General features: G+C 35.4%; 1 protein-coding gene across 6 annotated transcripts in view; it reads right to left on the bottom strand.

Moving 5' to 3' along the window:
- The window catches only part of VRK2 (VRK serine/threonine kinase 2), a 103839-nt gene that overhangs the window by 7239 nt on the left and 69995 nt on the right, over nt 1–26605 (bottom strand). For all 6 annotated transcript variants that reach the window (XM_042932327.1, XM_042932326.1, XM_042932331.1 and 3 more), the window contains 4 exons: nt 20314–20434; nt 17968–18026; nt 13317–13483; nt 8030–8191 (listed from right to left, as the gene is read on the bottom strand). In XM_042932327.1, coding sequence (XP_042788261.1) covers nt 8030–8191; nt 13317–13483; nt 17968–18026; nt 20314–20434 — 509 coding nt within the window. The remainder of the gene's footprint in view (nt 1–8029; nt 8192–13316; nt 13484–17967; nt 18027–20313; nt 20435–26605) is intronic.

The raw sequence follows: 26605 nt of genomic DNA, 5'->3' as shown, positions 1-26605 counted from the left end.
CCCCTACCCTGCTCATGCTCTGTCTCTGTCTCTCGGAAATAAACAAATGTAAATAAATAATAAATAAATAAAATTATAGGTACAAGAAAAGTACATTACATAAGGATTTATGGGATACAGTTAAACCAATACTTAATAGGACATTTATAGCATTAAATATCTACATTAGAAAAAATGAAAGGGCTCAAACAATAGTCTAACCTTCTACCTAAACTAGAAAAAGGAAAATAAACCAAAAATCAAGTTGAAACAAAGAATAGGAAAATCTGCCCAGTCTAAATCCAGCCTGTTTTGTAGAGTTACCAACTAAGAATTAATTTTAAATTTTTAAATGGTTGGAACAAACATTTTCTGATTGGAAAATTTTATGGAATTCAAACTTCAGTGCCATAAAATTTTGTTGGAACTCAGCTAGACTCATTTGTTTACATATTGTATATGATACTTTTGTACTATGGTGTACAGCTGAATAGTTGTAACAGAGAGCATGTGACCTATAAAACCTAAATATTTAACTATTTGGCTGCTTGCAGAGAACTTTGACTACTCTTGAAATTGAATCCATAGTGAAAAGGAGAAATCTCTAGGCCCAGATGGTTTCACTGGAGAATTCTCTAAAATATTTACTTTAAAATTTTTTTAAATGTTTATTATTGAGAGAGAGAGTGTGAGCACGGGAGGAGCAGAGAAAGTGAGAGACAGAATCTGAAACAGGCTCCAGGCTCTGAGCTGTCGGCACAGAGCCCCATGTGGGGCTTGAACTCATGAGCGGTGAGATCATGTCCTGAGCCAAAGCTGGAAGCTTAACTGACTGAGCCACCCAGGCGCCCCTCTAAAACATTTTAAAAAGAAACAACACAAATTCTACTAATTCTGTTCCAGAAATTAAAAGGAGGAAGACTTGTCAACTCATTTTATGAGGCCAGCACTGCCGTGATACCAACACCGGATAAAGACAGTAGAATAAAAAGAAAGCTACACACCAGTAGTCCTCATTAACAGATGTAAAAGTTCTCAACAAAATACTAGCAAATTGAACCTAGCAACATATGAAAAGAATTCTACACCATGTAAGACTAGAGGGGTACACCATGTAAGACTAGAGGGGTGTAAGACTAGTCGGTGCTCAGTTGAGCATCCGACTTTGGCTCAGGTCATGATCTCACAGTTTGTGAATTCAAGCCCCACGTTGGGCTCTGTGCTGACAACGCGGAGCCTGGAGCCCGCTTCAGATTCTGTGTTTCCCTCTCTCTCTGCCCCTTCCCTGCCCTTGCTCTGTCTCTCTCTCTCTCAAAAATAAACAAACATTAAAGAAATGTAAGACTAGTTCAATATTCAAACACTAATCAATGTCATCCACCATGGCAACAGTGTAAAGCTGAAAAATCATATGATCATATTAATTGATACAGAAAAAGCACTTGATAAAATTTAATACCCATTCATAATAACTCTTAGTACACTAGAAATAGAGGTGAGCCTCATCAACCTGATAACACCTACCAAAAATATACAGCTAACATCACACTAAATGGTGAAGAATAAACAACTCACATGTTCTTCAACACTACGTCCATACTTCAGAACATTCCTTATCAGTAAAAAGGAATGAACTATACTGATACATGCAAACTCAGATGGATCTCTATCTAGGGCATTATGGTGAATGAAACAAAGCCCATCTCAAGAAGTTACATAGTAAAGAATTTGATTTGTACAACATGCTCAAGATAATCAATTATAGTGATATGGAACAAATCAGTGCTTTCCAGGGTTTAGGATAAAGGGGAGGGTGTCCATATAAAGCAATACACGGAAGTTTCTATGTGAGGGAGTTTCTTCCTAGAACAGTTCCGTACAGTAATTTTTGTGATTAGTCCATACATGTAATACAATTTAACAGCAACATACACATATGAGTGCATGTAAAAACTGATGACCAAATAAGGTATGTATTTTATAGTAGTATGCCAAAGTTAGTTCCTGGTTTTGAAAATTATACTATTGTTATAAGATGATGTCATTGGAGGAAGCTGGGTAAAGGGTACATGGGAGCTGAAGGAAGGGTACATGGGAGCCCTCTATTGCAATTTCTGAGTGTGCAATTATTTTAAAATGAAATGTTAAAAAAATAAATTCAGAGGTAAAATATAGTTCCAGCTCTCCCACACCAAAAAACAAAATAAAAACAAACAAACAAAAAAAGTAAAGGTGAAATAAAGATATTTTCAGACAAGAAGTGAGAGAATTAGTCTCTAGGAACTTTCCACTACAATGTTAAAGGAAATTCTCTGCGAAGATGGGAAATGAACCAACTGTAAACTCAGATCTATGGGAGGGCTGAAGAATTCCAACAGCGATAAATAAGAGACTTTTTTTTTCCCTCTCAATTTCTTCGAAATAAAAGTAATTTTTAAAAAAATAATTTAACGTTTATTCATTTTTGAGAGACAGAGACAGAGCATGAGCAGGGAAGGAGCAGAGAGAGAGGGAGACACAGGATCTGAAGCAGACTCCAGGCTCTGAGCTGTCAGCACAGAGCCCAACGTGGAGCTCGAACCCATGAACTGTGAGTTCACAACCTGAGCCAAAGTTGGATGCTTAACTGACTGGGCCACCCAGGCGACCCAAAACTGATTTTTTAAAGCACAATAGTAACCGCATTATGGAATTAATTATATATGTGAAAAAAAGTATGACAACAGTAGCACAAAGGATGGAAATGTATTTTTGCAAGATTCTTACATTATATATGAAGTCGTTTATTAAATCAAGGTAGATTATTATACAAGTGAAAGATGTATATTATAATTTCTAGAGCTATGTTAATATGGTAGCCACCGACCACATATGACTTGAATATGGCTATGTCTAAATTGGAATATGGCTAGTCTAAATTGAGGTGTGCAGTTAGTGTAAAACACACCAGATTTTGAAGACTTAATATGAAAAAAAGAATGTAATATGTCTCAATTTTTATTATAGTTACAATATTCTGGGTATTAGTTTAATTAGAGTTTTTATATTATTAAAGTAAACTTTAATTAGAGTGGTTTTAGAGCAGGGGTTTGCAAACTTTTTCTTTCAAGGGCAGATAGTAAATATTTTAGGATTTGGGGGCCACACAGTCTGTGTTCTAAATACTCAGCTCTGCCACTGTAGCATGGAAATACCCATAGACAACATGTAAGAGAATATGTAAACGAATGAGTACGGCTATGTTGCAATATAACTATTTAACTTTAACTATTAACAATACAACCATATAAGTATATTTAAATATAACTACTTAAAATAGGTGACCCGCTGACTTTGGCCTATAAGCCATATCTTGCTGTACTAAAGTAACCACTACAACAAAAACAAAACAGCCCAGAGAAGCACAGTTTACAAATTGAAGATATGAGAGACAAATTCCCACTTACTCCAAAAGAAAGCAGGAGGGAGGTTAAAAGTGACAAAGAATAAATGGAGCAAAAAGAAACCAAATAGTGAGATTGTAGATTAAATTGAACTACAATAATTACATTAAATGGAAATGGGACAGATTAAAAGGAAGGTTTGTGAGGTCATGCAAAAAAGCAAGACTTAAACTGTTATTTACAAAAGCACTCACAGACACAAAGACACAAAACACAAACATTAAACAAAAGGATGGAAAAGGACACACCATGCAAACTAATCATAGGAAGGCTGGAATTGTTAAAATTAAAGTAAAATTCAAGACAAAAGAATATTGACACATGTAAGAAAGATGTTTAAAATGATAAACAATATTTCACCAAGAAGACGTAACAGTTCTGTATCTGTATGTCCCTATTAACAGCATGAAAATTCATGAAGCAAGAACTTATAAAACTAAAGGAAATATAGACAACTCCACAATTACAGTTGAAGATTTAACATACCTTGTCATTGATTGATTAAACAGGAGGACAAAATAAAGCAAAACAGTAAAGATATAGAAGGACTGAACAACACTATCAATTTAACCTAATCAACATTTATAGAATAGTAAATTCCAAATTCAGAATATATATTTGTTCCAAGCACATGAGGAACATTCATCAAACTAAGTCTTCTTTTTGACCATAAAACAAGTTTCAGTGTATTTTAAAGGATTGCAAGAATATGCTCTGATAAATTAGAAGTCAATAACAAAAACATAGCAATAAAATCTCAAAAATATTTAGGAATTAAAAAATCATGATTCTAAAATCCATGGGGTCAAGGACTAAGTGAAGGGAAATTAGAAAATACGTTTAACTGAACAACAATGAAACACAATATATCAAGATTTGTGGAATACATCTAAAACACTGCTTAAAATTCTTTATAGCTTTATTTATTTTAGAAAGAAAGGCTTAAAAGTAATGATTTAAGCATTTACATTATGAAGCTTAAAAAAAAGAGTACCCAAAATAAGTATAAGGAAATGATAAAGAACGGTAATTAGTAAAAGAGAAAAAAAAAATCTCAGCAGTAGATAATTCAACAAATCCAAAAATTGGTTCTTTGAAAAGATCAATAAAAGTGATAAGCATCTAGCTAGACTGTAAAAAAAAAAAAAAAAAGAAAGAAAAAAATTCCTTGGAAGATACATATTACCAAAGCTGACACAAGAAGAAAAAGAAAATCTAATGATCATTATATGTTATAGAGAGTAAATTCATAATTAAAGATTTTCCTACAATAAAATTCTAGGCCCAGATGATTTTCTTGCTAAATTCTAGGAAACATTTATGAAAGATAAATCTTACTAAAACAGTTTCTGAAAATAGACACGTCCAATTTGCATAATGACCTGAAAACAAAACCACACAAGGATATTATAAGAAAAAAAAATTACAGATCAATATCCCTCATCAATGTAGATATAAAAACCCTTAATGGAATAATACCAAATTGAATTCAGTATGACAACGCATCATGACTAAATGTGGTTTATCCCAGAGAAAAAGGTTGATTTAACACTCAAAAATCAATGCAATTCATTGCACTAGTAAAGGAGAAAAATCATATGATCATTTCAGTAGATCCCCAAAAAGGACTTAATATACACTCATGACTTAATTTTTTTCAACAACTACAATGAAATTTCCTCAGCCTGATAAGAGGGCATTTAGGAAAAACCTACAGCTAACATCATACTTAATGTGTAAAGAATGAATGTTTTCCACCAAAGAACAGGAACAAAGCAAGGATGCCCATGCTCAGTGTAGTATTAGAGGTCATAGAAGGTATAACAAAGCATGAAAAAAAGCTATGAAAGGCATACATGTTGGAAAAGAAGTAAAACTCTATTCACAAACATTACTGACTGTGTATAAAATCCTAAGAATCTACCAAAAAACGAGAATTAAAAAGTGACTTTAGAAAGATCTCAAGACACAAGGTCAATATACAAAATGATATTTACAATAGAATTAAAAAACAAGATATTTAGAGATAATTTTAATGGAAGATGTATACGATACCTACACCAAAAACTACAAAACACTTAGAGAAATTAAAAATCTACATAAATGGAGACAAGTATCGGGTTCATGCATTGGAAGACTCAAATGTGTTGTTGGGATTTCAGTTGCCCCTAAACTGATCTTTAGATTTAGTGGAATCACAATCAAAATTCCATTTTGCTTTTTAGTGGAAATTGACAAACCAGTTCTTAAATTTTATGGAGAGGAACAGGACCCAAAGCATTCTTGAAGAAAAGGGTTGAAGGACTTGTACTACCTAATTTCAGAACTAGTTGTAAAGCTGCAGTAATTGATGTACTGTGGTTTTGGTATAAGGACAGATAGACTGATTAGAAGACAAGAGAGAGTTCAGAAATAGACCACAATTTACACTGTCAGCTGACTTTTGAAAAAGACTCCAAGGAAATTTAATTAGGAAAAGGAAATCTTTTTAACAAATGGTGCTGTGACAGCTGGCTCTGATGGAAAACAAGAACCTCAACCCCTTATACACACAAGAATGAGCTCATGGACTCAAAAATGAAAGCCAAAACTAGAAGGCTTTTAAAAAAATATTTAGCAAACTGTGACCCTAAGATAGGCAAAGTTTTCCCAGGTTTCTTTACAGAAAACATTGATAAATTGAACTTCAAATAAAAATAACAAACAGTTTTTGCTCATTAAAGACAAATAAATGAATAGGGAGGCTGCACACTAGGAGAACATATCCACAATACAGATGTATAAAGAATTCCTACAACTCAGTAATAAAGAGACTATCATCCAAATAAAAATGGATCAAGACATTTTACAAAAGAAGACATATGAATGGGGAGTCAGCACATGAAAATGGTGCCCACAGTTATTAATTAACAGGTCATTGATAATCGGACTCAACAGAAATACTAATACATAAATGTTGGAATGCCCAAAATTAAAAAGACCAACACCACCAAATGCTGGGGAGGATCTGGGATTACTGGTGGGAGTACAAAATGGAAGCACTTGTCAGCTTTTTATAGAGGTGAACATACATCTGCCCTGTGAACCAGCAATTCCACTTCTCAGGACAAACGAAATGTAACCATAGAAGGACTTGTGTCACAATGTTCATAGTAACTATTAGTTATGATGGCTAGAGCCAGGGGCAGCCCAGGTGTCCTGGGAGAATGGATATATGGCCTATGGTGTACTACACAATGGAGTTCTGCTCAACAAGAACAAATTAGTGATACGTGTAACAATATGGATGAGTTTCAAAAACAAACAAACTAACAAACAAATATGCTGAGTGAAAGAAGACAGACACAAAAGAGTGCATTCTGTATGACTAACATGGTACGTGACATTCTAGAAGAGGCAAAACTAACCTAGTGTGAAAATCAGAATATCAGAACAGTGGTTGTTTGGGGGAAAGGGACTGACTGAGAAAAGGAACAAAGAGCTTTCTGGAGTGATAAAATCTGCACACACATATCACAAATGCCCACACTAGTTACAATGAATCAATTTCTTGGCTTGGAACCTGGGCATCAGGTTTTTTTTTTTTTTTATAGTCCCTTCCTATCTCCATACACAAAGTGATTCTGGTGCATGGTACAGGTTGAAAAAGAACACACAAGAATCTCAAAATTTTGTCATCAAGCAATATTTGTAATTTTACAAATGGGAACTATAAGTTCAAAGGATTCTTATTAGTACTGTAAAAACATTCTCTGGATAAACGTGTATGCTTGTTGGTTGGGTAAGAAATGCCCAACTTGTATGTGTCTAATTTTCACCTTGGCTGCCAAGAGGTTCAGAGCCAAATTCAGTGCTCAGTTTAGTGATTAACGTCTCAATGCCTGATAAACCAATTTTGAGGGGAGAGGGTTTGGGAGATAGAAGATGGGGGCATTAAAATATCCTGTTTCACATTTTAAACTACCTCAAATTATTTGAGGAAAATGATGGTGTATAAATCATATAAAACGTTGGTCATTTTGGAAAATAAATATTTTTTCATTGAGGATATAAATACATTGATTGTATGCTTCTCCTTCTTCTCAGAAAAAGGTTCGATTAGGAAAGACTTTTGCTGTTGCTTGAATGAGTCCTCTGCTAAAGGTAAGTCACTACTCAACCAAATGATCGAATAACGTAAAAAATACATCATTTTACAATACAACCGTATCAACAGGGAAACTCTTCACTCACATTTGATTATAAGGGCGAGAGTGGAGGAACCCATGTAAGAGTATGGAATATGCTAAGAGTCCCTAATGGATCAAAGATGGCATAAAAAATTTAAGTGCACTTCATTACGTTCTCAGGGTAAAGAAATCAGATCTGTACGCAAATGTGCTCACTGTCATTCTGTTTCTGTGATGATTGGTGTCGGCTGCTTTGATTTTATACACTGGATAGGATATTTTCTGCCCCTTCTCATTTAACAAAACCATACAACCTTGGCCCCCAGGAGAAAATAAAAGGTCTTTATTCCCAAACGGCATATTCTAATGTAACGTTAAGGAAAAAAAACAAAAACAAAAACAAAAACAAAAACAAAAACACAACAAAAAGCCTCTCACCTGAGCTGTTTCACTGTTAAGCAATCTAGTCAGCGGCTCCTCTGTTTGCACTTTTCTCCAGGTTGAACAGGACTCAGCACTTCTCTCACCACGGATGTTTTTTTCTATTAACCTATTTTGCATCTGATTGACTTGCTTTGTTGCAGCCTTTTGAGAAACAACCTGTTGATTGAGAGTAATAATGTATAATGAAAACTTTTGACACTTGTAAAACAAAGATGCTTCTATGTCCAGATTCTTGAAAATTCTAAACTTGCCAAGCTTTGAAAAAAAAAGGAAGAATTAAAGAGGAAACCAACAAATGGATGTTATAGAAAGAATATAGCAGTTGGCAAGATCCAGACCCTTTCTCATCAATAGTACAAGACCAATTAAAATTAGTGTCACTGTTATACGCTCTTTAGAAATTATCTCTACAGATAACTTGCTTATTGAAAACGGCATTTTTACAGAAAACTGTCACATTCTAAAACTGCACATGAATTCATTATTAACCTTTGCTGGGAGTGGATCCAGTACATCTTTTTAGTTTAAATTCTTATTAATTAGAATCTTCGTTTTCTATCATTGAAGTGAGCCTAATGAATGTGAACGTAGAAAAGGAGCTTATAATGTTGCTTACTTTCTTATACAGGTAATTTAACCTTTGAGTAGATGAGTAACAGTTCGTGCCACCTGGTACTGTGCACCAGTATCAAAGGTTAAGTTCTACAACAAGCCTGCTGTCTCTCAGGTTCTTTTTCACACCGTGGTGTTATCTGGGGGATGACTGACTCTTAATAACCTTGAAGTAGACACGGAAATCGAAGGGCAGATCCCACAATTCAGCTGGAAGATTAAGAGCCACAGTGAAGATCCTTATGTGAAGTATTTGGTCAGTAGCTTCATGTTTACAGCAGCTGAAAGTGCCGTCACCTTTTCTTCATGGGTTAAAGAGGGGGCAGAAGATAGGAACAGCACAAGGGGAAATAATGGAGTAGCCAGTGCCAAAACAGAGAATGAATTACGTTGGCTAGGCAAGCAGAGCCTTAATTTGTAGTCTCTCAATTTTTAGCTTCTATTGCCAAGTGTGTTCACTCCTTCCCTTTAAAATATGCTGGTGTTTTGTGGCGAGGTCTAAGCTGTCACAACACCATTCTTTATTCGCCCCTCCTCCCGGATCCCGGCTTCTCAAAGGGTAGCAAAGCCATTGCTTTTCAGTACCCTGACAATTGGCATTGTTCCCTAATCACTCAGGGTTTCTTTATTTTCACCACTCAAGTCTCGCAAACTACTGGGAAAATTCATGGGTAACCACCTTCTGAGTCACACTCCCACTGAAGTCATCTTAGTGATAAATGCTCACCATACCACTGGTGCGAAACAAAGGGTTTCCCAAAGCTGTTGTACACCGGTTCGTTCTAATGAAAGACTGGCTTGCCAATCACTGTGAAAATGTGTTTTATGATATAAGGGATTAGTTGAGATACTGAGGTTTTTAATGCCTCACTTTAGGTATAAGAGTTTCTGGCCTGGGAGCCTCTGATGTACAAACAAAATCTGATCTAATATATTCAGTCCTCTGTGAGGCTTTCTGGAAGAGATGGTGCCTCCTGGATCTGCCGTCAGTTGGCTGGATGGGCAGGTCGCGCTGCCATAAGCATTTCTAGCTAATAAACAAGATGATACCCAGTTTATGGAAATTTGCTATTTCTAGGGGAACTTTTAAAATGGTAAGAGTGAAGTGGGATAAGTTTGACTCTTAATTGTGAACAGAGGTAAAACGTTTTCTCAAAGATGTAAGAGTGAATATAGAAAACACTCTGGGCATCACACGAAATCAAATAAAATACTACCCAAATAGGTGTCATCTTCAAGAGAGAGGCTATTCAGATCAGGTATTTTTTATTTAATTTTCCATTGGCACTTCAGTGTTCCAAGAAATCAGGAATACTTTGGCCTCCTGAAATCTAGTGAGCCAAAAATGTGCTCACAAATGAGAATTTATATTCTACTTTTCTCACACAGTATAAATATAAATAGAATTATTTTGAGAATTAAAGCTCAAGAAATAATTTTATGAACTTTCAAGGTCAACACAAAGATTACTACCACGAATAGTAATATATATATTCATCCCTGGATTTGCTGCTAACCTCAGATTTAGAGTAAATGAAGGGACAAACTCTTACTTGTCTGAAACGTAAGACAGCTTGAACATTTTCATTCTGCCCTACAGTTACTCCTCTGCCTAGGGAGAGCACTGAGGAAGGATGGGTGTCTGTGGTATTACAGTATGGATTCAAGCATCATAACAAGGAGAGAGCTATGATAAGCTGGTAAAAGGATCCTCTACTGGCTGTGGAAGAAACAGCTTATTCAGAGGGTTGAACGGGGGCCTTCAATAATGCTGGTTTTCCAACGTGGCTTTAACATTCTCATCTGGGAATTCTAGAGCTTTAGCTCACCTCAATAAGCATTCTTACTGAAATATGGTTTCCTTCAGTGAATTCTGGACATTAAATCCCAGTGGATGGTATAAATAGACTGTGGTGGCCTGATGATAGATTCTTCTAATTTGACAGTGTTACCTCAGGAGCCATCGGAGCTACTAAAGAGTGATTTCAGCTATACAGAACATCATTTTGATTGAGGCAAATGCCCCAAAAGATTTGCCTTTCAGAAAAAAAAAATATCAATGTCTCTACTGTCTTGACAAAAATTCATTTCCAATTTAACTCCAGTAACAGTATTGGAGGACTTGTGTAAGAAGGCGGCTCTGTTTACAGGGAACAGTTTATGATGCCTTGTAAAAACCTAGTATTGGAAAAATACCTCCTTTTTCTTTTGCAAAAAGATGCTGTAAGTTTGCCAAGATTCTTAACGGTGATGTGCTATTTTCTAATACCTAACCAAAGCATATTTTTGTTAGGAATACTAAATTTAAAAGGTACAACCATTTCTGCTGAGGGAAATAACATTTTAAAAAAATAAGCATTCATAACTTTCCTTTGAATACTGAATGATAGAAATATTTTATTTACCTAACGGTATATGTTTTCTGGTCCACTGACTTCTTTTTCAGTATCTTTGTCCAAAGAGTGTAAGTCCAGGATTCATTCAATATTCTGTTAAATAACTAGAGTAATCCATGTATGAAGTAACAAAAAATGTTTTTAGTTACTAATAAGGAGATTCTGTCTGGGACTAAAAAGAGAAATCTGGGGCCATGTGGTTGATACTCATTCTGGACCCAAAATGATTTTTGTTATGGAAGCAATCAATTGTGGAAACTAGCCTATACTTTTATCATTCAGGGAAACTGAGTACAGCACAGTTTATATTGTCATATTTTGCTTTTCAACATTTTCAAGTTTAGTATTTGCAACATTACAAAATCTGTAAACTTTAAAAATACTGATTCACCACATGGTGAACCTATTTTTATATTATGATTATAACATATATATGTGCACTTAAAATACTACAGAAATAAAGTCTTTATTCAATAACTATTGACCGGCTGTGAACTACATCCCCAAAACCTCTTGCTGTCTTTATATCGGGGGTGGTCATATTGTTAGAAATTAACTAAGGTCTTAAGAATGCATATTATTCTTAGTGTTTGCTTTTTACTCATAATCAAAGTGCTCTAATCAAAAGGGAAGAATAAAATATTTTTGATTGAGGCTCATTGGAAAAAATGTTTTATGTTCTATTCTCTGCATATAAAAGTGGTTTCACAACAAACATCCTTTGAATTTGATGAAACTGAAAAATTCTGGTGGATAATAATTAGAATTTTACATCAGAGGATATAACTATCAGTTTTTAAAATGGCTTCTTTTATATTTCAATTAAGTTTATGAAACTGAAAAACTACAGAAAAGGAAAAAAATCTACTTAAATTAGTGTAGATTAAGTGGTGACCATTATTGCAAGGGAGATACTACGTTAAGGAAATGGCTCTTTGTTTTGTTGCAAAAGTGATAAAAACACAAAAGTCAATAAAACTGTTAAAATAAGTCTCAGTAATTACCAAGATCAAAATCCACTGGCTTTTTATTAAACATGAACTTTTGTTCTGCCTTCTGCAATACGTAAATAGTGCTGACAATTGGTTTGTGAGGCATTTGCTACAATAAAATGTAATTGTATCATGAGAGAAAGGTGACAATCAGGAGATCATGAAAAAATTACATATTCTCACTGGTAGTTAATTAGCCATGCAAAACCTCCTCAAACAGATATTCTCTTCTATTAGGAATGATTACTATGCAGGCCTACAGATGTCAATACCACAGTCATTCAAATACTTCTTTCCCTACTAATTGAAGGTTGTAAAGCTCTGGTGCCAAGGTTTTGCTTCCAAAGAGCTAATTTATGACTAGAAGGATATTTTATGTCTTCAGTTGCAGCAGCTACAAAATTCAGCAAATCAGAACCATCTGTGCACTGATACTTGACTCACCATCCATCTAGCGGCCTATCAGTCACGTTAGTTTGCATCCTGCATTCTTGGCTCAGGAACACTTGTGATGATCCAAAGTTCATAAGAAATATTAAAAATGAATGGCATCCTGACCCTACCTTATTGCACATGCATCGGGGAGAAAAAGCCCTCCCTACAGGTTTTGCATGTGGATCGTGTCCAGGAAGGACTGGACATTTAGTTGCCTGTCCAGTAGCACTGCTCACAGGAATCTCAGGTTTCCCCCACCCTGTAAAAAATGTTTTAAATCCTAATTCTTGTGTATTGTTTCAAGTTCTCTCTGTCTATTTTTAAGTCAGTTGGAAGATAACAGAGTATAGGAGAAAAGGGTAACTTAAAACTTTTTAAAAGGTTATTTTTGTAGATTGATATATCAGTGCATACGAGTAGTCTGGTTAAACCTAAGAATATCATCATTATCACCCCCAAATTATGGAATTATGGCCAAACTGGCAAACAAAAGCAGAGGGCAATAACCAAAGAAATCTGAAGAAAAGCAACGAATAAAGGTTGTCCTGAATAAAGTCAGATTAGCCTTTAATCTTACCCTGGTCGTGTCTCTGTGACCTCAGCGACTGCTTTATTTCTTTAATAGTACCCTAAATAGGCCATGGATCCTACTGTTTTTATCTAAGAGACAATAGGTCAAAAGAACTTGCAACAAAATTTCCTGGAGCTCAGTTAGGAGAAATAGGAATTAAATGTAATAAGCAAGAAAGTGGGTTGTCAGACTCCCTCTGAGACCCAAAACAACTTCATTTGGTAGAAAAGCCTCACAGAAGGTAATCGTAGGATCCCAGGGACTACGTTACTTACTTTTTGATTGTTTGGAGTATCCACATTCACACTCTCTCCTTTAGTGGAAAATTCCAGTGGTCCTAAAGGTGTTCCACCTGGGTTCAGAATTTTCTTGAGCATTTGATAGTTTGGCTTTTCATCATATGCTAAATTATGAGCACATACCAAATACTGGGCTATTTCACCTGTGAAGTGTAAATTTTTTTTACATGTTATTCGTAATTGGCAAGAATTGTCAAGATTCCAATATCATCAAAATCTCTCTATTCTCTCTTACACGTGCACACAACACACATCCTGAAGAAACTAAGAATAAACAATTCGATGCAAAGCACTTTTCAAATGATATTCAAAAATGACTGAAATATAGTGACTTAGAGATTTGACAAGATGGGAGAAACTGGTAATTTTTTTACACATCTTTGTTGGTATGTTTACATTTCACTAATCTTATCAAAGGAAGCAAATTTTAAAATTATAGTTAGTGAGTTTGATTTATGAAGTGCAACTACTAAGAACTACATGAATAATATAATAGACCAGACATGCTTCATACTTTATGTTGAAGTTTTAAAAATTGAGTTAAAAACAAGTGTTACTTATTATAAACCTCCTTACTTCAATGGAAAAAAAAATCACTGCAAGTTTTAATTCAGGCTTTGATTTTGAGATTATAAAAGTACATTTAGAGGGATGCCTGGGTGGCTCAGTCAGTTGAGCGTCCGACTTCGGCTCAGGTCATGATCTCACGGTTTGTGAGTTCAAGCGCAGAGTCGGGCTCTGTGCTGACAGCTCAGAGCCTGGAGCCTGCTTCAGATTCTGTGTCTCCCCCTCTCTCTGCCCCTCCCCTGCTCATGCTCTACGTCCCTCTGTCTCTCAATAATAAATAAACGTAAAAAAATTTTTTAAAGTACATTTAGAAATGAGCTTGAATTCTAGGTTTTCAGCCATGACTAATTTTAGAATTCATCGAACCTCCCTGGAGTCCTCCACACCTAGCTAGCCTAGTGCATTCACTAGTGCATTCATTATATAGCCTTTCTGATTTAGAGCAGAAGGGGAAAATGTTGCTACTTTTTCTTTTCAAGTTTGTTTGTTTATTTTGAGAAAGAGAGAGTGCAAGTGGGAAAGGGGCAGAGAGAGGGGGACAGAGGGAATCCCAAGCAGACTCCCTGCTGTCAGTGTGGAGCCCAGTGTGGGGCTCGAACTCACAAACTGTGAGATCATGACTGAAGGCAAAACCCAGAGTCAGATGCTGAACGGACTGAGCCACCCAGGCATCCCTAATATTTTTCTAATGTAATCTCTTCCCTAGAACTATAGTAACCCCCTTCCCCCTGCCAGAAACTATGAACTACAAACTTCTAAATACAAGCAGAATTAGTAACCCAAAGTTACAAATATAGCTGCCTTAAAACAAATGTAGTTTGCATTTTTGTTTCAGATGGAGATTCAATCTAAAATCCAGACACAAGTTAAGTGATCATACCATATACTGTTTAAAATCTGGCATGTTTTCATTTGTTCACAGAGATGTTTAGATACTCCACTTTTTACAAGCTTTTCCCCTTCAAAAACTTATTACTGACACAGACACAAGTACCTCTTACTAAATTGTTTATATTCCCATGGCAGGGAAAATCTGGGAAGCTTTGTGGGTTGGCAGGAGTGACTTCCTAATCCTTCCTTTCCCCTCCAGGCCCACCTCCATTCCAGTGGGGAACCACGGACCCTGGGTTTATCTCCCTATGGGGAAGAATTCCAAAAGGAACAGTCACCATCCTGTTCCGTCCGCTATGAAAGTCGGAGTGACCATTTTATACCATATTGTCCATAGCCATTTTCTAGGAATATAAGGCTACTGTGGCGAAAATGAGAACTCTTAGCTCCAGGTTTTTTTGGTTTTGTTTTTTGGGTTTTTCTTTTTTCTTTTCTTTTCTTTTCTTTTCTTTTCTTTTCTTTTCTTTTCTTTTCTTTTCTTTTCTTCCTTCCCTTTCTGTTGATACTTAGGCAATTATAATGCAACCTACTTTTTCCCCTAATGTCTAAGATATATCAAATTCTGTTCTCTAACATTTGATCAAACAGATCTCTATTAGCTGGCAAGTAGTTATAACTCATGTTTCCAGAAGCCCATTGGGGAGGTTTGATTGCTGAAGGGACGATTAAAAAGAAAATGAGATTAAATTACATTCACTGTTATTTTAATGTAAATATTCTGTTGTTCTTTGGCCCTTTCAAGATTGGTAAGCCAGGTTTGGCATATATTATTATAACTCTATTAACCAAAATATCCCAAATGGAGGAGAGAGCTGAATAATCGGGGAGAAGTTTTCACAGGTCACCGTTAGAAGGCAATGGAAGATTCTGGCACTGCACCAATGGACAGCAGCTGTGCGGCAAAGCCTTCATGGGTCTGGGACTTGGGAAAATGAGGCATCGGTGAGGTAGGAAAAGGAGAGAAAGAACCGCCCTCTTATAAATTCATTATTATCAACCTGAAGCTTAGACTATTGTGATGTATTACTGCTTTAAATGTGAGCCTTCCAAGATCTAGATTTATTATATTAAGTATACTTTTTAATTTACTAGCATATTTCTGGAGCTATAAAACAAAATGCTTTGGGTAGTATGAAATGGTGATATTCTTGAATCATCTGCTTTTAAGCTAATGAAATATTAAGTATCATTACTATCATTTCAAGAAATACAAACTTTTCAAACTATTATTATTACACTGAACTAGACATGCGTGTTTCAACCTCTGTGGTGGTTTTATTTCATAAGCTGCCTTAAAATAAACCTTTTATAAATCGGATTAATTGTCATGCTTGCAATACCCACTCCTCAGCACGACCAACTAAGGAATCTTCAGTTAATAGTAAAGTTTCAAAGTTTTATGATTTAGAAACAGAAATCTGCATTTTATAAAATAATAGGATGGTCTCAAATAAATGGTTTGTACTGAAAATGGGGGACCGGGCACTCCTGTCATTTCTCATTATCATCCAAATCTTCTGATCTCCAGTAATAGAAGTGTCTCGAGTATACACAGGTCCACAGGCATTTATCTTGTGGGACCCAGGGCATCTGGGCTTTCTTTTCTATTCCAGAACAGTTAGTTGCCTTTTGTGCAGGAGGGGCAGAAAAGGTAAAGGAGATACACAGTGAAAAAAATTTTTTTTGACATATCCCATCTCTCTTTTTTGCTGTCTTATTGAGTAAAACATAAACGGTATAACTTGGTCAAAATGTCAATAAGCATATTAGCCAAGAAAGAATATTGGCATTTGAACCACATCACTCAGTGCAGTTACAGAAAGGAAAAGCCTTCAGTCCATCCCCTGACCCCCAGGAGAATACTCCCCCTATGGCGCCTCCATCAGAAGAGGGACCACAGAAAGTGGGAAGCAGGAGGCACAACACTGGGGCAGGCTTAGGACTTGGGGAATAGAGGTGGAAAAGCAGAACTGCTTTGTTCTTCTTTAGTTTCCCATGGAAATGAACATTTTGGTTTCTTGTCAAAGAAGGGCTATAAATATAAGTTTAAGATGATTTAACTCTACTTTTAAACTCTCAGATGGAAACTGATGCTATTTGACCTTATCTAGAGGGTCAGCGTACACATTTACTTTCATAAGTCAGCTAAAAGCTAACGTTGAGATTACCCAATATAGAGAGAGAACAAGGTTCTTTCTGCTTATCTGTCTCTGAGAAAAAGTGAGGCTGACAATAGAAGGGACTCTTTTCTCTAAGACAATCGAACTCATCTGCTAAATTGGTGCCATGCATGCATATGCAAACGACAGGCACTTGGGTAATTCTGAATTGACTATTTTTACTGATAATACTGTCAATTTAAAGAATTCCAAAACAATCCATACTAACTCAAAAGAGAAAACCATTTAATGAAATGTACCTTCAAATCCCAAGGTTATATGCCTTTGCTAATCCAAAATTTTTTTTTGCAGGCTGTTCAGAGCGCAAACCCTGAAGGGTTCAGCGATGCAAGTGTTCAATGATTTGGTTATTTTATTTTTATTTTATTTTTTTAAGTTTATTTATTTTGAGAGAGAGAAAGCGAGAGAGTACAAGAGGAGGAGGGGCAGAGAGAAGGAGAGGCAGAATCCCAGGCAGGCTCTGCACCATCAGCACAGAGCCCCGTGTGGAGCTCGAACTCAGCAAGATCATGACCTGAGCCGAGATCCAATCAGATGCTTAACCAACTGTGCCACCTAGGCACCCCAATGATTTGTTTTTTTAAATTAATGATTGAAGGTGCTCTTTCCTTAGATCAACTTTATCTTCTTTGAACAATATAAAGAGGAACAAAAACAGAACGTCAACTCTAAAAATACTAGATACAGTTGACTATTAAACCTGTATATGATACCCTCTCCCCTGCCAAAAAAAAAAAAAAAAAAAAAAATCAGTCAACAAAGCCTAGAACACTGCCTAAATATTTTCTTGTAGCATTCTTGTGTTCTAATGTCAAAGAAGACGTAAACATTCTCTTCCGTAGCAATTTATCTGTAACCCTGTGTAGGGTTTTCTCCGACCCATGTGGCAGTGGGAGAGTGTGGGTTAAGCAAAAGCTGTAAAACAAGAGTGACAAATGTGGTGACATGTAAATCACATAGGAGAAGGTAGAAGTTATCATTTGACTTACAGCAACTGCTTCCGGAAGGAGCCCATTTAAGCACTGACTCAGGAAGCTCATCCAAGAGACTAAAATGAAGTAGAGTAATACACAATGAATTTGTTTGTAATCCTGCAATTTGTTGTTTTGATTAGAAAACAAAATTCAAATTCTGTGTTAGTGGGTCACCCATGTTGTGACTTTCAATATTTTTTTCACCCACCTGTTATGGATAAGAGGGTAAGTGGAGGTGGAGGGGATCCCTCCATTCTCACTGACCAATTTTATATCAATCACCTAGAAACTAAATGTAGATTTATACTATAAATGCTTGCATTCGAAGTTTGTAATACAAAAGTAGGGATATCCATCATGATTTTTTCTTAAAAACAAGAAAAAATACATAGGAAAATTCGATCTGGATTTTCAGGAGATTTTTCCTCAGGTACTTACCACTGGGGAGGGGCAAATTATTTAATTATTTATGTATACCGTTCCCCAGTGGGAGCAATATATGCTATCCTATGATTCGAGAGGTTAACATTAAATAACCAAACAAAACCAACAAGAAAAGTCATTTTTCTAACTCTTCCCAGTGTTTTAGACTGAACAAGTACAATTCTTTTAAGTTGCTTCATCCACCAGTAATATAAACATGCAACTAAAATTACTGACATGAACGTCTGATTGACAAACTCAGGCCCAGGCAGAATTGCAACAATAAATTCACTGATCTAATATTACCCTATGTCAGGTAGATAAAAGGCATAGGGAGATAAAGTATTATGACTGTATATGCAAGCATGCCCTTACAAGGAAATTCAGAGTATGCCTTCTTAGCAGTTGAATGAATTATGATTATATAATATCAGAAGTTTAAAAATGTCTGTAGCTTATCTTAATTATAAACTTCATTATGTATCAGCTTCACTGGCTTGTAGATTTATATTAGTAATTAAATAAAAATGAAGATATTAATATACATAAGGATCCCCAAAATGGAAATAGAGGTTATGTTTATTAACATTATATTTTATTATTTTACATGATACACTATTTTTGTATTTGAATATACACACATAGGCATATTCTTTAGATATCCACAATGAATTCAACTACATATGTATATTCTTAAAAGATTACAACAAATCATATTCATAAGTTTTCTTAAAAGAAAAAATACACATAATCACTAAAATTAAAATGTGAGCCTTTTAAATATAGTACATTATTCAAATCAGGTAAACTGAGGTTAAAAACTGGATATCCAGATTGCTTATACATGCCCATTACTGTGCTTTGACTTGACCCATACATTGAAAAGTGTTGGTTAATATGGACACTTTAATCACTGCAGTAAAAAACTGATTAGATAGTTCTAATATTGACTTATATGAATGTGTTCGTTTGGGGTAAGGGACTAGGATGGTCAAGATTCCAGGCAGAGAAATATTTCATATAATATATCCGTACTTACAAATGTAACCTGCATTACTTTGCATCTGCAGGCTATATCCTATCAGGCACTGACACCACGCTGAATTTGAAGACTGATTTCAAATCAGACTGATTTACCCCTTCTGTAAACTTCCGTTGGGACTCACCCTACTTAAAACATAGCTGCCTTTTCCAATCACAATATTACACGTGTGGATAACTACTGTTGAGCAGATCCTAGTATATAATGAAAAACTGGCTATTCTGTGCTGCATGCAATTGCTTTCTGTTAAGCCTTATCAGTGAGAAATTAGTAAAATAGTAACATGCTCTGTTCTCAATCTGACCTAGTTCTCTGCTAACAGATTCTAGATGAGAAGAATTGAATGAGGAATATTAAAAGTGTTTATGTGGTTGCAAGATTATCTCTTATATAAATACCTTATATAAAAGTTTTGTTTGTTTCTTCCTTAAGAAACAAAACTTCCCTCCAAGATACAGAATTAAGAAAGAGGTATATTGCTCACTTGAAAAATACAAGCCCAATTTGTCCCATTTCTCGTTGTTGCTTCGCCCAGTTAATATCAACCCCACCGAACTCAGACTGCCTCCTTACACATGTACAATGCTAATTTGAAAATACTCTTCCTTGAAAAGACTACCACCTAGAATCTAAGCTTTGGAAAACATGTAAAAGAACAAACACTTCACTTTATGTTTTGCATGACAACTCACATACATGCGATTTCATAGGTGTCTTCTTAATTGATTTTATGTCTGTAGGGTGTTTGGTTTTTCAAAAAAATAGTTTTCAAATTTCAGAAATTTGCCTTGGTTCTCAGACTACGAGAATGGCAATCTTCTCTGGGATATTTACTCCCTTTAATGTATCCCTTCAGACCTGCCGCTGTACGTGATGGAATACTTGAAAATGTGTACTTTGTTTTAGCAGTCTGAACAGCCACAGGGTCCCGCAGGCTCCGCTCCCAGGGCAGTCTCCCACATAACCACCGCAGCAGGCAGTAGCCGAGGGTTTCGAGGTCACTTCGTCTGGACAGGGCTAGAGGAGGAAGCATTGAGAAAGAAACATGAGGGACAAGCAAGTTTTGAGACAGAGAGAAATTGTCGAATGAACTACCACTGATGAAATACGAAAAAGCCAAATGGGCAAATGTGTTTTGTTTATTCAGCTGGACTAAAACTTAAACGCCCAGGCTTTTGGCCCCAGTCCACAGACAGGCAGTGACTTGTTGCTGTTGAAAGTAAGGGTCAGTTTCCTCACCTCCTCCAACTTCATCCTTCCTTAGTCTGGCCTGTCACATGAACTTGATCTCCATGGCCTCTGACATGATCCAGACAACCCATAACCTGGCACCAACACTTTCTCAAAGAGCCAAGCAGTAAAACAAAGAAATAAATGTCTGCAGCTAAATTGCTAACATATGTTCCAGGAAGTCCATGGGGTCTGCGTTGGTCATGCAGAGACCCTTTGAGTGCAGACTAAACACTGATGGCCTTTCCTGTTCCACTCACACTGGGAGCATTTGATGTTGGAAGAATATGACAAAACTGCCATCTAGTGTGCAGTATTAAAAAACAGGTCTGTCGTAAGATTTTTCAATTAAATGAAAGTACAGGGTAAAAAATGCCTCCTGCTTTTAGGTATCTGGTTCTAAAATTTTACAAATATTTTTAGATATATAAGCAGTGCCAAGCTAAAATTCTGGCCAAATATCCTGAACAGAAATATAAAGGTGAGGCAATGGTGTGCATGGGGTAGAGGCAGAGGTGGTTGGATACAGATTTTTGAAGTCAAACAGAGGCTTTCAGAATTTACAATAAGATGGCTTTTCATCAAAAAATACAGAAGAACATTTCAGGCCACTGTAAGTATCATTTATATCAAACTATTAAATTCTGTAGACTGATTTTATCATAATTTTATATATTTTTTAAAATACCTATTTCAAAAGATGGACAATGAAATCTAATATAAGTAAAAAAATATATAACAAATACTACTGAAATAATGATTAACACATTAATGAGATCCCACAAAATGATCTCATTTTTTTTTATAACCATTTCAAATTGTCATAAAACAATGGGCTGGTATTTACATTTCTGCCATTACTTGAACGTTCATCTGTGTAGGGAAATAAAATCTCCTAAGTGCAGTATGTGGCTGTTAAACCTGCTGTAAACAGGTATCCTATTTTATTATCTTTCATTAAATAAACTCTGAAAAGTCACTCAGGAAACTTAGTTTTTAATTTAAAAAGTCACCTACTAAGAAGAATGCTGCTAGCACATCATAACTACTTTTGGTTACCATACACAGGTTATAATAAAAGCAGAAGACAAGATTAACTCTTACACATACTCAATCTTAACTGCTATTAGAGTACTGGATTATTAAAGGCCCTCCAATTGAGCAGAATGCTACAGTCCCATGGGTACTGTTTACTTTCTTCACAAGCTTCAACAATGTCCTAATGCAAGACTGCGCTCTCCTATTCAAAGAAAAACACAATCTCTACCATGCTGGTTGGTACTGATTTCTTCACTAATAAATCTCCCACTAATAATGGAATGGCTCCATTTATACAGATGTGTTCACAAGTCCCTTTTCCATTATGGCAATTCCCAATTACCACCACTTTAAATTCACATCCTCTAATTTTCAAAAAATAATTTTCAAAGAAAATATATATTCTGGCACCTGTTTGGACAACATAGGCTACACACAAGAGGCCCCTGGAGGAAAAATGATTAGAATTAAAATGGAATGAACCTTCCCATCACTTTCCCACCCTTCAACTGAGGGATGAATTGATATGAAGTTGTAAGTAATGACAAATCATTTAGATTTCTGAAGTCAATTTTTCATAAACTGGTCTTCCATTGAAATAGCCCTGTGAGAGTTAACTTTTACTTCACTATTATAATTAAAATACATGATCAAATTTTTCAACCTTTATTTTGTTTTATTGCACATATGCATTGATAATTTTAGTTAGGTAAATGTTTTACTACTATTTCCACTAAAATACATGTAATATTAAAAAAAAATCCTATAGTCACTCTTTCGCACCATTAAAAAGATAACTCTCTCTGATATTCCCTCCCAGAGAAACAAATTACAAAGTTCTATGTGTTTTAATGAAGTTCACCTCTAAGACCTAATGATTAGGTCTTCTTCCACCTACTATACAGAAAAAGCATGTTAAATTAATTAAAAATAAATATTCTAGATGACAATATTAGCATATGTGTGGGTATAATTAACAGAATGATCATATAGCTTTAATTGACATTAAAATGCATCATCAAAATAGAGATGATATTACAAAAGTATAATAATTCTAGATAACAATAATAATATTAATAATCCAATCCAATCCCAGGAAATGGAGTTTTGTATATGTACCATACAATATAATTGGATAGTTGGATAGTCTATTTCCTGTTTATCTGGAAAAAATTAAAATGCATAAAATAAAAAAAATAAGAATTTATTATATCTGAAAATAAATATTAATATCTAACTATAAAAATATTTTTATAATTTGAAAGTTAAAATATATTATGAACTATTTTGTTTCTGTAGAATTTGTATCTCTGTATAATTTATTATAATAAAGTTCTTCAGTTGAATTTGATAATTAATGTAATCATTAACAGTATATTTTCATGTAGATTTCCTAAAAAATCAAACTTTTACTTATTCTGAGCTACTGCTCAGAAATGTGGCAAGATTCAGTTATTAATATTTTTTCTTCTACACTCTCTTAGTTTTATTTTATAATTTTTTTAAACATTTATTTGTTTTTGAAAGAGAGAGAGGGAGGGAGAGAGAGGGAGAGAGGGTGTGAGTGAGGTAGAGGCAGAAAGAGGGAGACAGAGGGTCTGAAGCAGGGGCCACACTGTGAGTGCAAAAGCCCCATGTGGACCTTGAACTCATGACCAACAGTGAGAGCACGACCTGAGCCAAAATCAAGAGTCACTTGATCAAATCAAGGCTGCCCAACTGACTGAGCCACCCAGGGGCCCCTCTCTTGTTAGTTTTAAAATAAAATTTAGCATCTAGTTTTTATTTAGCTTATTACTATGGAGCAATGCAAATGACTCTTTATTGAAAGCCTGTTGTATTCTCAATTGTTTAACATTTCTAAATTATGAAGTACTGCCAAGAGTAACAGCAATTTAAAAAAAGCACAGGTGTGGCTTGAATGCCATTTCATGAAAAAGCAGATTCCAGAAAGAGTGGACACTAGAATGCATAATGAAAATAAAAATAGTTAATATGATTATGGATCTGCTAATGTGCCAGCCTGGGAGGGGTAGAGACAGAGAGAGACAGAGAATCCCAAGCAGGCTCCGTGGTATCCAGGCAGAGCCTGAGACGGGGCTTGATCTCAAGAACCTCGAGATCATGACCTCAGCAGAAAACCAAGAATCTCGACGTTCTTGAGATCAAGCCCCGTCTCGGGGTCTGCGTGAACACTACGGAACCTGCCTGGGATTCTCTCTCTCTCTCTCTCTCTCTCTCTCTCTCTCTCTCTCTCTCTCTCTCTGTCTCTCTCTGTCTCATGCTCCTGCGCTCCCATGCTTCACCCCTCTGTCTCATGCAATAAATAAACTTTTTTTTTTTAAAGAAAATAGATGCTCAGAGAGGTTAAATAACTTTTCTTGTATCACAAAGCAAAAATTGAGAGAGCTCTGCATTGAAATCCAAATCTTCCTGAACCCAAAACCCACACTCAATCTAACAATTACATTACATCTATCATTTAACACTATTCAGACCACATTACCTTAACTACTTCTATAGTTGGGGGATTATTTGAAGCAGGCATTTTAACTTAAAATACCAAAGGACATATTGAGGCAAAGACAGCTGTTTGTCAAGGAATAAACAAACAGCAGGTTCTGAGGTCTAAGCTGCCACACTAAAAAAAGTTTCCATGCAACAATCCCTTCGTGAAACAATTCCTTTCAAACTACTTCATTCTGATGAAGAAGGGTCTCTAGTTAAAACATTACTTTCTAAAAGTGTTTCGATGGTCCTGGTCCTCCGAGCTGGTATGAGAATGAGAGAAGTTCACTTAGAGAACTGGTCCTTATTCTAAAGACAAACTGGAGTAAAATTATCTAGGGTCAACTCACCAAACAGGATGAAACAGGAACCGAGGGCAAAAGAAAGTTTAAGTGTTCATCCCAAAATATATCGATTATTTGATGAAAGTATTTTCTGTTTAGTTTTATTTTTTATACAGAGTAACATGAAGTATGAAGTATGAAGAAAAATAAGATTTGGTAGGAAATAATAAAGTGAACTTGAAAACTTCTGCCTTAAGCAGACAGGGTTTAAACGCCCAAAACACTAGTTTCTATGCTCAGAGATGACATAAGAAAGGAGAAAACATCTGAATGAGATGTTCACCTGATGTATCAAATGGTGCCTATCTGCAGAACAGATTTAGAGCTTTCTTTTTTTTCCCCCAGCTAGTTGTCTATGTTATTACATTTTGTCAATTTAGATGCATAAAGAGCTAAAAAATTTTATGGTGGCCACAATTTATTTTAATTTATTTTAATTTCAAAAAAGGGTATTAGGAAAGCAGAATGCAATGTGTCACATTTCAAATAAAATATTCAACTCCGGTCTCTCTTATTTTTCATTAACTTTAAAAAAGTTTTTAATGAAGGGGCGTATGGGCAGCTCAGTTGGTTAGCGCCTGACTTCGGCTCAGGTCGTGACCTTGTGGTTCCTGAGTTCCAGCACCTTGTATCTGGTTCTCTGCTGTCAGCTCAGAGCCTGGAGCTGATTGGGATTCTGTGTCTTCCTCTCTCTCTGCCCCTCCCCCACTCGCACTCAGTCTCTCTCTCTCTCTCCCTCCCTCCAAAAAATAAAAACATCAAAAAAAAATTTTTTTTTAAAGTTGTCCATGAAACATTACTCTGTGAGGCATAGGAAACGTTATTCAACAGAGCAAAGCTTTTTTATTTTTATTTTTATTTTTATTTTACCCATCCCGCCACCCACCTCCCCTCTGGTAACATTCATCAGTATGTTCTCTGTAGTTAAGAGTTGTTTTCTTGGTTTGCCTCCCTTTCTGTTTCTTCCCCCCTCTTCTTTACTTGTTTGTTTTGTTTCTTAAATTCCTCAAAGGTATCTTACATTTGGCCAATGTGTACTATTAACCCAAAAAAATAGATTAAGACCTACGTTAAGACTTTAAAAGTCATGCCTAAATGTTAAAATTGGGGTATGCCATGTAGAAGGAATAGTGTCTTATTTTTTATTTATATATCAACCAAATACTATTTATAGCAGTCACAGTTACCTAAAAATCGAAATCAATGGTATGTTTTTCTGACTACTAACAGGATCCAAGCTTGATAGTTTACCTTAATATCATAATTGAAAAATTATGATAATAATCGAATCATTGTTTAAGGAGATAAATATTGTATAAACTGTATCATTTCCTCAAGTTTGGTAACATGAAAATACACTCGCAGTTTATTTCACATACATTTTGTAAGCTGGAGTGCTAGATTAGGGTGAAAGGAAACTGTGCAAGAAATAACACAAGACTTGGATTTCATACACCGTAGCAACTGGCAAAAATAAAAAAAGTCTATGTCTCTTTCCTTGATACTGAATATATTACACAAACAAATGGACATTTAAAATGCAATTTAGATATCATATTTTATGGTCACCAATGATGTCAAATTAAAACAGGTATTATACACTCAATGTAGAGGTCTGAAGTATTTAAAAAAACTCAATATGTTAAATGCAGTATATCTCTGGAGAAATTAGGTATTGACTGCATGCCTCAGTGAGTAGAAAAATCTACAAAAATCCATACCACACATTGATCCAAATATTGCTTTTTAACATTACTAAGAATGTAAGAAATTTTAAAACACTATATTTGACACAGATATAATTCTCTTTAATTATCAGGCAACAAGCCCAAAATATGTCAATGTTTATACATGTTAGTGTTTATGAAGAATAAAAAATTAATAATAGAAGAGACAGATAAACCCAATGTATATTATTCTAATTTTACACTAAATGAAGCATTTCAGCTACCCAGAAAATACCTTTAGGCCATAGAAGAGAACCGAGTTTAGAAGAGTAACTCCAATTTTTAAAAAGCATACAGATATACAGAGATGTAGGACAGTCCTGGAAATGCTCATCCATCTA

Source organism: Panthera leo, chromosome A3 (assembly GCF_018350215.1).
Source record: "Panthera leo isolate Ple1 chromosome A3, P.leo_Ple1_pat1.1, whole genome shotgun sequence".
In the NCBI taxonomy this organism is placed as follows: Eukaryota; Metazoa; Chordata; class Mammalia; order Carnivora; family Felidae; genus Panthera; species Panthera leo.
Note: the sequence above shows the minus strand (reverse complement) of the source record. Positions and strands in the feature narration are given on the sequence as shown.